The 17,683-nt window shown below is 48.9% G+C and overlaps 1 protein-coding gene across 17 annotated transcripts in view; it reads left to right on the top strand.

The window, feature by feature from the left end:
• Positions 1 to 4,237: 4,237 nt before the first annotated feature.
• GTF2I (general transcription factor IIi) overlaps positions 4,238 to 17,683 on the top strand; it is an 86,502-nt gene continuing 73,056 nt past the window's right edge. For 6 of the 17 annotated variants that reach the window (XM_074189363.1, XM_074189356.1, XM_074189365.1 and 3 more), the window contains exon 1: positions 8,160 to 13,698. In XM_074189363.1, coding sequence (XP_074045464.1) covers positions 13,476 to 13,698 — 223 coding nt within the window. In that variant the 5' untranslated portion in view covers positions 8,160 to 13,475. Of the gene's footprint in view, positions 4,338 to 8,157; positions 13,699 to 17,683 lie in introns of those variants that run through there. The other 11 variants (XM_074189362.1, XM_074189354.1, XM_074189353.1 and 8 more) reach the window with 7 other exon arrangements.

Genomic DNA, 17,683 nt, shown 5'->3' with positions numbered 1-17,683 from the left:
ATTCAGACAAGTGGTTACCAATCATCTTCTGGAAGATCTCCCTCATCTTCGGGATATTTTTTTTAGGTTTTTTTTTTGCAAGGCAAATGGGGTTAAGTGGCTTGCCCAAGGCCACACAGCTAGGTAATTATTAAGTGTCTGAGACCAGATTTGAACCCAGGTACTCCTGACTCCAAGGCCGGTGCTTCATCCACTACACCACATAGCCGCCCGGCGTTTTTTTTAATTGACCTCTGTATAACTTCCATTCATTGTTTATGGTTCTATCTGGGATCAAAGAACAATGAATCCTTCTATATGACAGTCCTCCAAATTCCTGAGGATGCTCTTGTGCCCCCTCAGTCTTCTATCCATGGACTCAGGGCCTTCATCAGCCTGGATGCCCACCTTGGGATACCATATGCCTTACTAATGTCATTCCCTTTCCTAACTTTCCTGTTTCTCTCAAAAGCACCATCATACTGTCAGTCATAGTTTCCTGACCTTGAAGTCATGCCCAACAATGAACTCTCAAATCTCATTCATTAAGTAGACCTTGTCTCCAATTACCTGGCCATCATCTTAGTCTGGGCCCTCGCCACTGCTTACCCAGGCTCTTGGAATAACTTCCTAAATGGTCCAATTCTTCCATAATCCATTCTCAACACGACTGTCAGACTGTTCATAAATTAGACTTACTAAGTCACTCCCCTGTTCAGAAGGCTCCAGTGGGCTCCCTGTTGTCACTACAGAGATAGTAAGGCACAAATACTTTTATTTGGCATTTAAAGCCATTCACCATATGTGTTACATCATTTCTTTATCATTGTTCTAGCCAAATTGGCTAACTTGCTGTTCCCCAGATATACAATCTCTCCCCACTAGGCTCTCTTCTTCTACTTGCACCTCTACTTCTTAGAATTCTTAGCTTCTTTTGAAGTTTGGATCAAGCCTTTCCTGATTTCCCCCCATTGTTACTTCTGTCTTGCTCTTCAAATTTTCCTATATTTAATACCAGGAGATAAATGTGAACATTGAAAGTTTATGAGGTGACATAATCTGCCCATATTTTGCAACCTTCTTAGCCCTCTGGTCTTTGTGAACAGGTCCTTTTTTTCCTTGTATTCCCATTCCTAGAACATAGTACCTTGCCTGGGTGCTTAACAAATGATAACTGAACTGAATTAAAAGTACTAAGACTTCCTCCTGATAGTAAAAGTCTGATGGGTTAGGGGAAAAAAAAGAGGCCTCTAAAGAGAGGGTTATGAGAGCCATGGAATCCTCAGGGGAAAACCTGGTTTCAATTAAAGAGGCTTGAAAGAGCATTCAAGGCAAAGAGTGAGAATAAAGGGAAGTTTGTTAGAATCATGTCTGTGGGGAGAATCCAAAGGCCACCATGGAATGGGCTGACAGAAGTGGGCAGGGCTAATATAGGTCTGGGGAATCAAGTTGATCTGCAAAAACAGGAGGATACAATAGGGCAGGGCATCTCACCGTGAGACAGCCAGACCACTGTCCTTCAAGGTGTAGCTAAAATGCCAGCCCTGGAAGGCCTTTCCTATCCCTCCAAGAGAAGTAACCTTTCCTCAAAACTCCCCAACTCCCTTGTTTCTAATTCTTAGGGCATTTATTCTGGTGAATTCTATTTCATTCTTCTCTACTTTATTGCAAGCTTCAGGACAGAGAACATGTCTTAAGCATCTAGAATCACCCACAATTCTTAGCAGAATGGTTTGTGTGTTGGATGTCTTAGATGCTGCTGCTGATCTCTTTTGTCTTTTTCTTGGTGAGTATCCCTCTATAGCTTCTATTTTTCCCCTGAGAAACTCTCCTCTCCACTTCATTCCAGATTAGGGATTGTTCTCTGAGCTCTCCTCTCCTGCCTGCTAAGGAAACGGGCAACGATCGCCAGGTACAGTAACCATTTTTTTTTCAGAGCTAAACAAATATCTTTGCAGCTTCTCAAACATCAGACTGGCCCTTTGCCATCTTGTTCCTGGTTTTCTGACTCTCGTGCCACTTGTTTCCTCTTGTTGGCCTCTTGTCCTTTCTCAAAGCCAACTGAGGGGCTTCATCTTTGAACCAGAGCATGGCTTTTTGCTGTGAGTCTTAGAAACTGGGGAATGGTGAGATCCTTGTCTGGTACCCATTAGCTCAGGGAGTCAGAGAATGGCACTAACAGCCAAAGTTTCCTGGACAGTTTAAGTTTGACCCTTTTCCAACATCATGGACTATATCCCTAAAGTTGACCACTTGTCTCCTTTGGCAGAGTGAAAGAAAAAAATGCAGAACCCAATCTGATTCCTGGAACAACTCAGTTTGTCTTATTGATGTTGGAGCATTGTCTGTGAAAAATAGCAATTTTTATTACATCACTTCTAAAGTCCCCAAATACTATTCATGTTGTTACTCAGTTATTTCAGACTTTGAATAACCCCCTTTGGGGCTTTATTGGCATAGATGCTGGAGTCATTTGCCATTTCCTTTTCCAGCTCATTTGACAGATGAGGAAACTGAGGCAGTGTTAAGTGACTTGCCCAGGCTGTCACAGATAGTGCTTTAAAGCCAGATTTGAACCCGGGAAGACCTTCTATCCCCTGACTTCATCCACTACCTAGCTGACCAAATGCAATATGTTCACCTGGTTGCATATTTGTTCACTATTTACCATTGTAATGGGATCTGTTTGCATTTTGTATTTGTGTACAGACATATATTTTGTATTTGCCTTTCTGTGTCTGGGTTGCTTCCGCCAGCGTAGAAGCGTGAGAACCCTGGACAAGGGTATTCCTTTTACTTTGGTCTCTGTATCCTGGGTGTGGAGAACAATATTTGGCATAGGGGAGGGGCTGGCTGGGTGAGGGCTCCCAGAATGAAGGATAATCAAATATGGACCATTGTTTTGCTTCACTAGGGGAAAAAAAAAGCATTTTCGTATCTATCTCTCTTTCTACCTGTCTATCTCTCTCTCTCTCTAAACCTGTCTATCTTTCTATCTATGTGAATAGATAGGCACATGCTTAAGGCAGATGCACAATAAAAGAACTCCAGGGCTCTAAACCTTCCAACTGGGAAGATGAGGCCTAAAGAACCAAGGTGAATGTCTCAACACCACAGAGGGCATCCTCTGCCTCAAGGCTTCTGAATACTGGGCACCATCTGCAGCCCCTGGGCTTCATCCATCCAACCCTGCCCTGCCTCAGGGGGTTTACATCTTAGCTTTCTGCCCATCAAGTTTTCAGTTCTAAAGACGGGAAGCCCTGGCTCTGAAACTAGGGGCTCCCTGGGGGTCTCGAGGCCCTGCCCTTGCCGGGCTCCTCTGTGCCACTCGCTGCCTGGCCCGCGAGGGTCTTGGCCAGCTGTGACTGGGCCCCGGGCCAGTCAGGCCACCGATGCCCATGGGGTGGAGGTGGAAGGGGGACCTCATACTGGTGGGGCCCAGGCCCAGGCCCAGGCTCGGACGAAGGCTGGGCGGGGCCCCCCGCCTCGGGGGGAAGGCCGGGAGCTGCCTCTGCCAGCCCGGGCCAGCGAGGGCGCCGTGCGGGGCTGGAGGGGCCCCCGCGGCCCCGCGGCCGCCCGCATTCCCGGCCCCGGGCGGCCCCGGGCGGGCCCGGCGGGGCCTCGGCCCGGGCTCCGGGGCCCTCCTGGAGCTCGCGGGCCCGCCGCGGGCCTCCCCCTCCCCCACGCCTCGCGCAGCCCAGCGGGCCCCAGGTGCAGCTGCAGCCGCGGCGGCGCAGCCATGTTCGCGCGCGGCTCCTCCTGCTCCGCTCCTCCATTGACAGCCCTCGGCCGGGCGGGCCAGCGCCGCTCGCTCTCGCCCCGTCCCCGAGTTCGGGGCTCGGCCTCGCGGTGCACCCTGGGAGTCGTAGTCCGGCCCCGCCGCCCTCGGCCTGGTGGGCAAGGCCCGGAAGACTACGACTCCCGCGGGGCGGCGCGGCGGGCGCGCATGCGCAGCGGGCTCTCGAGGAACAAAAAAAAAAGCGAGCTAAGGAGGAGGAGGAGGAGGAGGAGGAGGAGGAGAGCGGACAACAGGGGCCACAGACCGCCGCGGGCCCCCACCTCGCGCGCCCCCTCTCCGGCCGCCGCCCGCCCGCCGCGCCCCGCTCCTCCGCCTTTCGGGCGCTCAGGCCAGCCGTGCGCAGAGCGTGGGCCCTGCCGGGGGCGGCCATGCGGCGGTGACAGGAGCGCGGCGGCGAGGCGACAGCGACGGCCCCGGCCCCGGCCCCGGCCCCAGCGCAGGCAGGACCGGCCAGCCCGCGAGCCAGCCCGGACGCCCCGGCCCCGGCCCCGGCCCGATCGGCCCCCCGCGCCCTCCGCCTCCCCCGGCCGCGCCGCCGCTGCGGCCGCCGCTGCATCGGGTGAGTCCGAGGCCCGGCCGGGCCGGGGCCGCCTGCGCCGCCGCGGGGGCAGGCTCGGGGGGCCGCGCCGCGGACGCGACGGCTGCGGGGCGGGGGGGGGGCGCCGGTTCTCCCCCTCCCCCCGCTCGGGCCCCGGGCCCCGGGCCCCGGGGTGGCCCCGGGGTGGGGGCGGGGTGGGGGGGTTGCGAGGGGCGACGGTTGGACGCGCGAGGCGCGGCGGCGCGCGCGTGGCTCGGGGGCGCGCGCGGAGCTGGGGGAGGCTGGGGGCGGGGAGGGCCGGAGCGGGCCCTGGGCGCGTGCGCGCGCGGCCGGGCGAGCGGAGGGGGGGGCGTGCGTGGGGGGGGGGGCGTCCTCGTGCTCGCCCCGCCCTGATTGGCCGGGGCCGCCCGGGGTCGCGCGCTCTCGGCTCGGGCCGGGGCCGCCCGGGGTCGCGCGCCGGCCGGGCCCCGTCCTGGGACTCGAGCGCAGGCTCGGCGACGGCGCGCTCGGATTGGCCGCGGGGCCCGAGGGGCGGGGCTTCCGCTCCCCCGCCGCCGCCGCCGCCGCTGGGCTAGGTGAAGGTGTCGGCCCCGCCCCGCGCGCCGCGGCCCCGCCCCCCGCTCCCCCTCCCCCTGCCAGGTGGGGCCTGCGGAGGCCATTGTCCTCGGCGGGTCCTGCGAGGGCCGAGGGGGGGCCGGGGGGGCCCCGGGGGGGCCGTGGCCAGTTGGGGACCCCGAGGCCCCCAAGTCCGGGCAGGCCGCAGGCGGGGGTCCGCGCCGAAGCGAATCCCGGGGCCAGCCTGGGGCTGGGCCCCCGGGGGCGGCTGCCGTGGCTCGGCCCGGCCGGGCGCGGGCCCCGGGCCTCGGGCCTCGGGACCCCGGCGGGACGCCCTGAGGGGTCTGGGTTCGAGTCTGTGAGATGGGGAGAAATCGGGCCCGAGGCCCCCCCCCCCCCGACTGCGAGGGGGAGGGGCGAGTCGAGTGGAATCCCGGGGTGACCCCGGAGCCGGGGCCCCCGCGCCCCCTAACGGCCTGATGAGCCTGGCGTCCGCCCCGGGGGGCGCCCGCGGGGGCGGGGGGCTACGGACGAGCCCGGCCTGCGCCCGGGCCGCCGCCACCCCGCGCTCCCCGGGCTTTGTCTCTGGCCGGCCAGGCCCGGCCCCGGGGGCCCCGCGGCCCCCTGCCCCCCGGGGCTCCTGCCACCAGCAGCGGGGCAGGGCAGGTGCGGCGTGCCCGTCGGGGGCAGGGCAGGGTGCTGGGGCTCCCCTCCCTGCCCCATCCGCGCCCGCAGCACGGAGCAGGGCCGGGCCCGGGCTTAGAGCTGTGCTCCGGGTGAAGCCAAGGGGCTGGGCAGGGGGCGTCCGCGGGCTGGGCAGCGGCAGAGCCCGCTGGGGGCACGTTTATAACATTCAGGCCCCCAGAGCCTGGGGAGGAGGTGGGGCCAGACGGGACCGGAAAGGCAGGCCGCTGGGTAGCGAGGAGAGACCTGGGCAGTGGGGCTGAGCTTGGTGGGGGAGGTGGCTGCCCGCAGAGGAAAAGACAGATTTGGGGCTGTTCTGAGGGTTCTGTGGGATGACTTGAACAGACGGATGAGAGCAAAGAGGGAGCTTGGGAGCAGATCTGGACTTGGATGACCGGCCGGGAGGATGGCGGGGGGCATCCTTCCTTGACGGGCAGTGGGGAGCTTTGTCTCTGGGATCCTGGAGCTGGCAATATCCCATGTGCAGAACTGGAGCGATGGAGAGAGACAGAGCCTGGACGGTTAGAGGTCTGCGGATCATGGGGCAGAGACAGTAACTGTGCCCAGGGGTGCTGCTGGGATGGCCAGGAGGGCCTCTAGAACGGGGAGGTGGCGGAGGACAGAACCCAGCCCAGACCTCCCAAAGGAGGCCGGAGCCCTGATGGCCAGGAGGACCAGGAGCTGTGCTGGTCTTGAGGCCGTCCCTCCACCGTCTTGTAAAAAAACCAAAAAACTGGTTTCCTTTGGTGCCTGGAGCCTGAACTGCAGGTTCCCAAGACTTGACTATTAGATTTGTGCCTACAAACAGGCAGCTCCCCATTTTGTGCAGTTCAAGGTGTGAGGGAGAAGGTACACATTTAGAACTTAGTCCTTCCCTACAATGTTGGAGAAGACCTAGAGAGTGTAGAGAGCCTGGCCCGGAGTCAGGAAGACTTCTCTTCCTGAGTTCAAATCCAGCCTTTAGTCCCTTCCTGGCTGTGAGACCCTGGGCAAGTCACTTAACCCTGCCTGCCTCAGTTTCCTCTTCTGTCAGGTGAGCTGGAGATGGACATGGCAGACCACTCCAGGACCTTTGCCAAGAAAACCCAAAAGGGGTCACGGAGACTAGGCCAACTGAACAACGATAGGAAATATGTACTGGGGTCGGGGGGAGTGTGACTAGTCTAACATGTATTCTTAGTTCACAGTTAGGCAGTAAATTAGCAGATGGGAATGACTTCTAAATCCTGTTGGGGAAAACACCTTTATTCCACCTCTTTCCTCCTTCAGATTGCAGGATCTTTTCTCTGGTGGTATTTTTTGTTTGGGCGTGGGAGGGGATTTGAACACCTTTGAAAAAGGGGTTGTTTGAGGTGGGGGATGGAGGCTTAGGCAGGTCTGGGTGAATTTGAGAGGCCTACAAAGGGTAGTTGGCAGCTTCTGAAGTGGGAGGGCTTTTGCTCTGGTGGCAACAGGATGGAGCACGTGGGATTTGTGGCCTTGTGGGAGTCACTACAAGTCTGAACCTCAGTTTAATCACCTGCAACCTTGGGGGTTGGGCTGGATAAGGAACCTCTCCAATCTTAGGATCCTACAAAAGTGACTTGGATTTCTATTCTCATTAAATCCTTTTCATTCTTGTGAAGAGGTTAGTTAATGAACACAAAAACACAGTGGTTAACTTTGCCAGACTCTGGAAACCTGTTTATGCAGGAGGCTAGTTTGTTAAATGGTATCATGGGAGTTAGAGCTGAGAAGGACCTTAGCTTCTCTCCTAACCATTTTACAGAGGAGGAAACTGAGGTCCAGCCTTAGGTCATTCACAGTAGTAGAGCAGAGCCAGCATTTGAGCCCAACTTACCCCTGACTTCATATGGATTTCTCTTCCTTCTGTACCCTAGCTTATGCACTGGCAGCAGCAAGGCTAAGTCACCCAAGACACCCAAAGCTGTCAGCTTGGAGTGACAAAATTGTGGCCTCTGGGGACAGTAGTGCATGAGGTCAAGACTTGGCACCTCTTGCACAGCTCTGATTGTGGCATACTCTGTACGTGAAGACCCTGCAACAAGAGTCCCAACTTAGTGGGAGGATTTTATAAAAATGGATCCACAAAGCAAAATAAAGTCTATGAAGTTCTCTGAAAGCTGTATCTCAGAACATCGAGGAGTAATGGAAGGGGGTGATATTTATTTTTTTGGTTAGCAACACTGGGCGTGTACACTGTTAATTGATTTAAATCAATGGGAGAGATAATGTGGTGTTCTATTGGTACTAGTTCAAAACCACTTGTCTAGATTAATTATTTTTATTTTAGCTAAGGAATGGAAACCCCTTATGTCAGCTTGGATGCAATCCCTCCCTTTTTTGGAGCAAGTTGATTTTTTATTCCTTTTTAACTTAAATTGCAAAAAGACAAAAAAAATGTTTCCATGTACACAGCACAAGAAGAGGATTCAGTATGAAACCATGAGCCTCCATTTTACAGTTCACTTTTTTTAAAAAAAGCTACGTTTTATTACGTAGTTTATAGTATTTACTATATATACATTTACAAAACTACCCTTTTTTGTGCTTCTCTTTTCTTTTTCTCTGCTGTGCTGATTTTTTTTTTGAAAAATGTAAAGTTCATATTTTACTTTCATCAAAAATTTGTATGAATTCAGTTTTAATCTGTTCAAATCACTAAGCAAAGTGTGTGTGTTGCTAACTTTTCCATTGCCATGATGTAGTCTTTATAGAATCTATACATTGACATGTCAGAGATGGATAAAAGATTCATTTTCACATAATAGAGAAGTTAATGTTTAATAACAAAAAATCTTGTGATGCTTGTCGATATATTATTTTATATTTACATGATAATTTACTGTCACAAAACACCATTTTGGTCCTCAGACCAACCAGGGTAAGGGTAGTCAGGGCAGGGAATCATCACTGCTGCACTTGAGGGTAGGCTCAGATGGTTAAGTAACAAATGTAAAGAAAACCCTTTAGTCTGTCTTTAAAGCCAATGTTCATTCCACTCAGAATACCAATTTCTAATCTCTGTTGAGGGTATTACTGAATTTCAGTTCTTTTAGTTCACAGTTAGGCAGTAAATTAGCCGATGGGAATGACTTCTAAATCCTGTTGGGGAAAACACCTTTTGAAAGCTATGGCTTATTTATTATTTTGTTTGAGGATGTTAAGTGATTTATTCTGTTTCTCCAAAACAGTTGAGGCAAGTTCTCAGTGACACCAGGCAGATAGATTCTGGTCAACCACCTATACGTTCTGCCTATTGTCTCCAGGTCAGCTTTGGTGCCTGCTGATAAAGGAACCAAATTGTCATTCAGTATTCTGATAAGGTTATAAAATAACAAGTGAATCATCTGCAGAACAGCAGTAGTTCACAGTTGGTGTATTATTATGTCTATTAAACAGAAGAACAAAATGAAGTCTCAGATGGGAAGTGATTTACCCAAGCTGGCAAAAGCTAGTGTAAGAGCCCACAGGAGAAGCTGCCACTGGATATTGGTGGGCCCAGAACTTCTCCCCTTTTGGGGGCCTGGGTCTCTCAGAAGCCATGCCAGGCTTCAGTCTTTGTTAGCATGAAAAGTCTAGGATAGTACCCCCTTGTTTCAAAAGTTTACTTTCATTCAGGAGCATTTGTTTTATCCTCAACATTTCTTTGACGGTTAAATATTAACTTGATCATGTTTAGAAAATGAGTTAATGGCCTACTAAGACCAGTTTATAAACTTGGCCCCCCTAAAATCTTTGATTTTTAATCCACCTTGATCAAAATTGTGATTTTCAAATAAATTATTTTAATTTTTCTTCCTTAATAAATGCCACCACAAGGGACGGCTAGGTGGCGCAGTGGATAAAGCACGGGCCCTGGAGTCAGGAGTACTTGAGTTCAAATTCAGCCTCAGACACTTAATAATTACCTAGCTGTGTGGCCTTGGGCAAGCCACTTAACCCCATTTGCCTTGCAAAAAAAAAAAAAACCACCCAAAATAAATACCACCACAAGTCATTTATAAAGTTCAGCTGCCATACTGTTCAATTTAAGTACTCAATAAAATTAGGGAAAGATAAGTTAATAACTACATAGAAAAGATTTGAGTAGTGACCTAACTTTGAAAAGAAAAGCTTTCTTCCCTCCTTGCAATTATCTGTTGAAATCCACGTCTTTTGTTTCCCATCCACTATCAGACTTGGCATCCTACTGTGGAGTATTTACAGGATGGCAGTTCTAGCTGAGAGAAATAGAAGCCCATTTTAGTTCACTTAGGAGATAGTTGAACTGACAGAACACATTTGAATGAAAATGTTATTCATTTCTGTTTATAGTCTGTGTAACAGCTTTGACTACTGATTTCTACAGTCGTCCTCAAGTAGAAGCTTTTGTTTTTCCAATGATGGCTGGGTGTGTTGGACAGTAAGTGCCAGTATCTGGGGAGGTATGAGGAGTGTGGGATCAGGACTGGGGTTCAAATCTTGCCTTTGAAGTTTTCATTCAGTGGAACCTCGGGCACATACCTGGCTTTCCTGGGTTTCACTTTTGTCATCCGGGAGGGGAGGGGGAAGGAGGGGAAGGATCCCAAGCCCTCCGAGCTTCCTTTCAGGTGTTGCTTTGTAATACAACAGCAGTCTGATAAGAGTGGAGGGGGTCAGGAGGCTGGTGGTCCTCAGCCCAACCCTGGCTCAGAGGTAGATGAGCAAACAGGCTCAGAGAGAAGGAGAGAGACTTGTTCAGTCTCTGAGGTCACTGAGGAAGAGATGAGAATGAAATCCAGTTCTCTGCCTCCTTGGGCTCTTTGAAGCATGCCAACCTATGGTCAGAGGCAGGAAAATTGGGTAGAGATCTGGGCTTTTCTCCCTCTTCAAGCCCTTAAGGATTTGTGCTTTATGTCTGGGTGACCTTGAGCAGATCCCTTACCTCGCTTCCTCATCTGTACAGTGAGAGAATATAGGGAGAGATACTTGATCACCTACCCCTCAAATCTTCCTAAGCCCCTTAGCAGGATTCTTCCTTATCCTGGTCCCAAGCCTGGTTTTTGATCCTTGGTTGCATTCCAGCCAGTAGACTGGCTCAGCACAAGTTTGTTGAAGCATGACAAAGATGAACAGTTTTGAAAAGGCTTAAGAGGGTCTGTGAGGCAGAAGGTGGTGGTGGACCAACTCCACAAAATGAGACAGCCAGGCTAATTTCATGCTTAATGAAGACAGCCAGGCATTAGTTTTGGGTAACTATTTAGATTTGTTCAAGTTTTGTTTTTCCATCTTCATTCCCCATTGGGGGGTGAAAAAATAAAAATGAATGTTCATTGAAAAATAATTTTTTAAAAATGTTTGAAATTTTGGATAATATTTTCTTTTCCTTATGTGACAACTTGACTATGCCCCTCTACTGTAATGCAGTTGATTTATTTCCTATTAGTTCATTGTGGGCCACCACCCTTTTGGGGGCAGAAATTGTGTGACCTCACTTCCCTTGGGTCTGGCACTGAATTATATTTACTATGGGTGCTTAATAAATTTTTATTAATTTGAAAAACAAAGCAATTCCTAATTCCTTATTTTTGTCTCTGAGTTTTTCTTAATTCTGTTTTTAATGCTTTTAGCATTTTAGAAATCTAGGGTAATGGGGCAGCTAGGTGGTGTATGGTATTTTATTTAAAGCAATGGAGTTTAAGTGACTTGCCCAAGGTCCCACAGCTAGGCAATTATTAAGTGTTTGATCTCAGACAAGGCAAGTCACTTTAAACCCCATTGCCTTAAATAAAATATAGTTAAAAAAAGAAATTTAGGGTAAAGGTATTCAAGTTTAGCACTTAGGAACTTTCTGGGCCACCTCCTGCCATTCCTAGCTGGGGGCATCTCTGTCCTCTGCCCCTAGAAGCCCCTTGGTTCTTTTGGGGGGGGGCTGCCAAGAATACTTGATCCCTGTACTCTCTTCACCCCTCTCTGACTGACCAGAGCTGACCTCAGAGTCCCAAAATCAGTTGAGGAGGCACCAAGCTTGAGGAGGGCTGGACCCCCGGAGGTCCAGGGTGGCTTCACTTTGGGCCTTTGCCTTTCTTTGCTGGGTCTGCCTTTGCTGGCATCTGGGAAGGTGTGCTGAGGATAGCCAGATGTTTGGTTCCGCTGATTCTTGATGTGCAGGTGCTGTCTGTTCCCAGAGCCCAGTGGGTACCCCCTGCCTCCCCCAGCCCCACCTCTTGTCCCCCTGCCTACTTCCTTCTATGCTTCTCAGACACACACCCTTAATTCCATAAATATTAGATGTCTGATGTATAAAAGACCTGGCTGTGGATTCTAGGTATACTAAAGATAATTCTTGTATTTTAATAGAAAAACAAGTAAGTGTAAAATATAAAGCAATTTAATTTGGGAAGGCAAAGAGACTATTAAATAGGGGCAGTAGTGTGGGTTGTGGGATCAGGGAAGGCTTTGGCACTTGAGATAGAGAGGTAGAGATGAAGAGGGAAAGGACCACTGGGCAAGAGGGACAGCTAGTGCAAAGGTGAGGAGAGGAGAATGAAGTATTTAGTTGGGAACAGCTAAGAGGCCAGCTTAGCAAAAGCAACATTTTAAGCACATTTTTGTACATTCATAATTCTTTAGGGAAATATATATACTGAGATTAGTGTTCTTGTTTGTGTTCAGCTTTGTTTATAGCCTGTTTTATTTACTACCTATATTTTGTGGGGTATATGGGCATCAACAACAACCACCTTAATTAGCCAAATATAAAGAGCACAGTTGGATTTTTGGTAGATTTGTTTAGATTTTGGTTAGGTTTGTTTTGCTGATAGTTAAAATGACCCTTCCATGTTTCATGAGAGTCACTTGGTGAGCATGTTTGAGAGCAGCGATAGCGTTTTGAGGTCATGCTTCCTGTGATTACATCTCTTTTATACTCAGAAGCCTTTGTGATGTTTTGGAAATGTGTTGGTTAATCCTCTTTTCCTGAGAAGTAGGAATTTTGTGTAGCAAACATTTTTTGTTACACCCCTGGGATTTGTATTGGAGTTTAGAATCTGAATTTTCATTACTGAACTTCATTAATGTACATATTCTCATGGCAGAAAAGAAGAAAATGGAAGATTTAAGTTTTAGGGGTCATATAACTAGGTCACACTGGATCTGTGACTAGTTGAGGGCCATTTTAAGGGGTTCTGGGTCACCCCAATCAACCTGGTTCTTTTACATACCACAGAACTATAAATCTAATTCTAGCTTGATTGTCTTCTAAATGTATGACATGAGGCATTAAAGGAAACTGGGTGCATCCATGTGAAGTGGTGACTGTCTAGGATTATAAAGAAATAGGCATTACCAGGCCAGTCAGGAGAATGGTTCTGTTGCTCATCATGCCATTCCCAACTTGCCCAGTTTTTCACTTTTCATTCTTTGAGCAAATTCCCCTTGATTGAAAACAGTCTTGGCTTATCTGAAATACAGAAGAGATATTTCCCTTTTCATCCAGCTCACTATGACTTCCTTGAATGTCACATCTGATTTTTGGGATCCTTTCTGTTCTTTTCCTACTTCATCAGATTCCAGTGTTTCCATTGTGCTCTCTAGTTCTCCCGAATCTGTAGATCCGTGGTATCAGAACCTTTTCTTCTTCCCTAAGTCCAGTCCAAGCGGGACATCTTGATGCTCTAGTAGAATATGTGATGAACTTCTCAAGCTTGATGTGTATAAAATGGAGCTCCTTATTTCCCCCCAAATCCATCCTTTGCCCATAGCCCCTGTCCCATTGTATTCAAATAAGTTTTCAAGCCTTGGTGATCTTGGTGAGGAAGTTTTATTGATGACTTTAATGAAAAAATTAGTCTTCTCCAGTCTACCTCTCTCCCCTACCATTATTGAGTGATGAAATGGCATATGTACAACTCTACACATCTCCCACCTTACTACCAGGAAGAATAGTGTGTTTCTAGGATGAAGAGTTTGCCCAGACTCTGTGGGTTCTCTCTCCACTTCATCTCCTCTCTTCCCCTTCTTTGGTCTCCCAGCTCAGGCTCAGCACCACACTTCAGCCACTTCTTGACTATTCTTCAGACTTGGAGAGAGCCAGAACAAGGTCAGAGCCTCACCAGCCTCCCTTCTGAGCAGAGACCCCACAGAGAAGACAGCCTTGGCTGCTGCTGGGACCCTTCCTCAGGTGGGAGACTCTGGAATTTTTAGACTTTTCCATGTTGCTTTCTTTCCAACCAAACAAACTAAGCTTGATGTTCCAACCCAACAAAGTGGTTCTGCCTCTTAGAACCATTGTCTTGGTCCAGCATGCCAGTAGGGCTCCCCATCCTGCCCCTGGAGAGGTCAAATGGACCAGCTGGTCCTGCCTCTCAATTTCACAGTGAAGAAACTGAGGCAGAAAGGTTACTGAGCTGACACCAGTCACATTTGAAACCCTGATTTCTTTGATTCCAAAACCTCCTCTGTACCACATAATTGTAGAATGAATTGTGACATTTTGAAACTAAACTTAGCATTTCAGGATTTTTTGTTATTTTTCAGTCGTGTCTGACTCTTCATGACCCCATTTGAGGTTTTCTTGGCAGAGATCCTGGAGCAGTTTTGCCATTTCCTCTCCAGCTCATTTTATAGATGAAAAAACTGAGGCCATCAGGATCATGTGACTTGCCCAGGCTCACACAGTCAGTAGGTGTCAGGCTGGATTGGCACTGGGCTGAGGAGTCTTCTGGACTCCAGGCCTGGCCCTCTGGCACCCCCTACTGCCCTCATCATTTTAGGATTAGCAGCTAAGAAATGACCATTAGTCTTTGTGATAGTAACTCCTTGGGGAAAAGAATTCATTTCAGACTGTTTTTCCACATCAGAATGATATTTAATTGAGCAACTATTTGAATGGCTATCATAGAAATCATTATGCCAGGTGCTGAAGATCTAATCCGCTTTAATACATCAGAAGAATCTGCTTCTCTTTCTTTGGTTGAGCCTTCCCAAAAGCAGTCCCACCGCCACTTTCCTCATCTTCCTCAGGAAGTCATTTTCCTGAGGTCTTGTGGGAAGCCTTTTGGTGATGAGAAGTATATACCGCAGGTGGTCCTTTCAGCTGGCTCTGAACTGAGCTTGGACTGTTGAGACCCAGCCTTTACAGAGTTGGGGGCACCTCAGTGACACTGGACTTTAATCCAGACCAGGGGAAATTGGATTTGATGTCACTGGACATCACTTGCTAGCGAGCTCAGGTTGCTGAGCTAAAATGTCTCGGGAAGAGTGACCTTGTGGACACAGTCTCCTTAGGAAGAGTGTGAGGACCATGTAAACAGTTGGGGTGCCATGGTAAGGATGAGTAAACATTATCCTTCATGGACAGTTACCAGCCTTATAGAAAGGAGACATTAGCTTTGGACATGAAGCTTTTCTGGAACTGTGATATAATAGGATTACAAAGACAAATGTGGAACAGTTCCTACCTTCAGAGAGCTTACGTTCTGCTGGCAATGCAACATGTCAGCCTAAGAATATACGGAGTGCAGGCACTTGCAACTGAGAGGGGCGGTCAGAGCAGAGGTAGCTGCCCTCCAGCTCTACCTTCTCCCCAGGCAATGTAGCTGGAGAGGTTTGGGGTGGGGGTGGGAGCGGTTGGCTTGTGCAGTGTGTGTGTGTGTGTGTGTGTGTGTGTGTGTGAAGGTGGGAAAATGGTTGGGCCTGGAATTAGCAGAGAAAGAGGCTTGTTATGAAACAGCAAGCTTCAGTGAAGCCACTTTCAAAAAGAAGTTTCATTGATATTTGGTCCTTGCTTCATTCTCCCCATTCTCTGGCCTTCCCCTCGCTCCCCCTCCTCTTTAACAGCCTTTCCTTAGAACATAAAACAACACATTTGTGAATCAAGCCAGGTTAGAGGAGCTTCTAATGCATGTGGTGATCCCATAGTTAGGAAGTAGCTCCTGAAGGGTCCGGGGGGGGGGGGGGGGAGATGCGGTTCTACACCTGTGATTTGGGGAGTTTGCTTTGGCAGAGGATAGACTGGTCAGGTAAGAACTTGGTGGCAGAGAGACCCAGCTATAGAAGTTGGAATGAGGTGTAGGGAAGGGCTATTATCATAGAAGTAGAATCAGCAGAACTTGGAAGAGAGGGAAAGCCTGGTTACTGGGAGGGAGTGACTTGAGGAGGTTGAATTGGAGGTCCCCACGGGACATGTGATGGGAAGTATCCAGTGGGCAGTTAGAGATGTTGGCTGGTGTGGTGCCAGAGCATTGGGTAGGACATCTGGGCATCTCAGTGATGATTGAGCTTGAAGGAACTGCCAAGACCCCATAGCTAGAGAGAAGAGATAAGGACCAAAAGGTGACCTTGTGGGTACCCAGAGCCACATGAAACATTTTTGTGTGGCTTAGATTGGTTGTGGCTTACCCACATATAAGGACCCTGTTAACTTCTAGTGGGGCTCTAGGCTTTTAGATCTGATAAGCAGCTTCCATCCAGAATTCTTCCTGATCTGATCTCCTACTGTCCACAGACCAGAACTGAAATGACTTGTCCTGGTCCCCAGAACTTAGTCTGCTTCTAGGCTATTCCCTTCATTCTAAAGTTAGATCAGGAAAGGGCTTGGGAAGCCACCTAGTCCAAATCCACAATTTTACAAGGTAGAAACTGAGATCCAGGGATGGGAAGGAAACTCAGCCTGAGATCACAATAAAGGAATAAGTTGCAGAACCAGGATTCAAACCTACATCCTCTAACACCAAGTCCCACATTATTCCATTAGCCAACCTGTACCATATCTAGTAGTCAGTGGCCTGGAAATGGTGTCTCTCCATGTAGAAGCAGTGTCTACAGTGTCTCCCCATCTGAAATCCTAGTCATCTTTTAAAGCCTAGACATACTCCATAAGTAGGAACTTAAATTGTTGGATTTGAGATAAAAAGGATTTTTCAATCTTATATCCTGGGTTTAATATGAATTTTTCCTTAGGAAAGGGAAGGGCAGAGTTCATTTCCTGAAGGAAATTTGAAGTTTCTGACCTGCTGAAAGGCTTTCCCTGAAAACCAGAACAGGTTTTGATTTCATGTTCAAAGCTATAGATCATTTGAGAAAACCGGAAGCACCCCTGTCTGCCCAAGATTCTGTGGCCTGAGCTGTGTGACTCTGAGGCCTTGGAATGAGACTGCAAAGTGTTTTTCCAGTTCATTCACTATCCAGTGACCAGAAGGGACTTCTCTATTTTTCAAGAGGTGAATAGCCCCAGGTTTTTACTGAATTTGTTGTCCCTTAAATTCAGCCATTGTGAGGACCCTCCTAGCATCACAGAAGGGGGTTTGTGTTCCCTTCAGTGCCTGTCACTGCTGCTTTCCAACATAAATAATATATTCATTAAGACAAATGTGCTTTTAAAACATTCTTTTTTTAAATAACTGAACCTCTTTTTAAAAATAGAATGTGCTATTTTAGTTATGGTTGATATGAGGATAATTCGCTGAAGTTTCAGGGAACTTTACTTTATGGTTAAAGTAAACTCTTCTGACCAGTATTTCGTAAATCAGGACTCTTGAGTATATTTGAGGAATGATGGATAATTTTGTTTTTCATGAAGATTGACCAAACTCTGCCAGCAAAGCCACTATGCATAATTGCACAAAGATTGATTTTTTTTTTTATCTCCAGCAGTCCGTTAATCAAAAAAGTTACAGGAGGTGGCCTGAAAAGGCCCCTGGGGACCCCACCTGGGAACCCCACCAGTAGTTCAGGGCTTAGAATGTTGGGACTTGCTGAGGCTTAAGATTCTTGCCCTGGTCTTCTTGACTCCCATAGGGCTCTGTTAGAACACAGAGGGACTCGGGCCGTCTTAGCATCATGCTTCTAGAACTAAGAGGGACCCTCGAGGTGGGCTTTCTAGTCCTTATTGACACTGAGATCTAAATTGCTGCTCCACTAGTCGTTGCGTGGCTCTTGGCGATCACAGGAGCTCTCCAGGTCTCAGTTTGTTCCTGTGCCAAAAATAAGGGCTTGCAGTAGATTAGAAGGTGAGTGTTTTCAGCATAAAAGAATCAAACAGGTGTGCCTGTGTGTCTATTTTCTTTAGTGTGGGGAGTGTGGGGCAAACACTGTCATATTATTTAGAGGGTGACTGACGACTGCCTTCGGAAAACCCTTAATTTCTTAACTAAGAGACCTTTAAT

The sequence above is a fragment of the Macrotis lagotis genome, chromosome 5, assembly GCF_037893015.1.
Source record: "Macrotis lagotis isolate mMagLag1 chromosome 5, bilby.v1.9.chrom.fasta, whole genome shotgun sequence".
NCBI lineage: Eukaryota > Metazoa > Chordata > Mammalia > Peramelemorphia > Peramelidae > Macrotis > Macrotis lagotis.
This window is presented reverse-complemented; position numbering and strand designations above follow the sequence as displayed.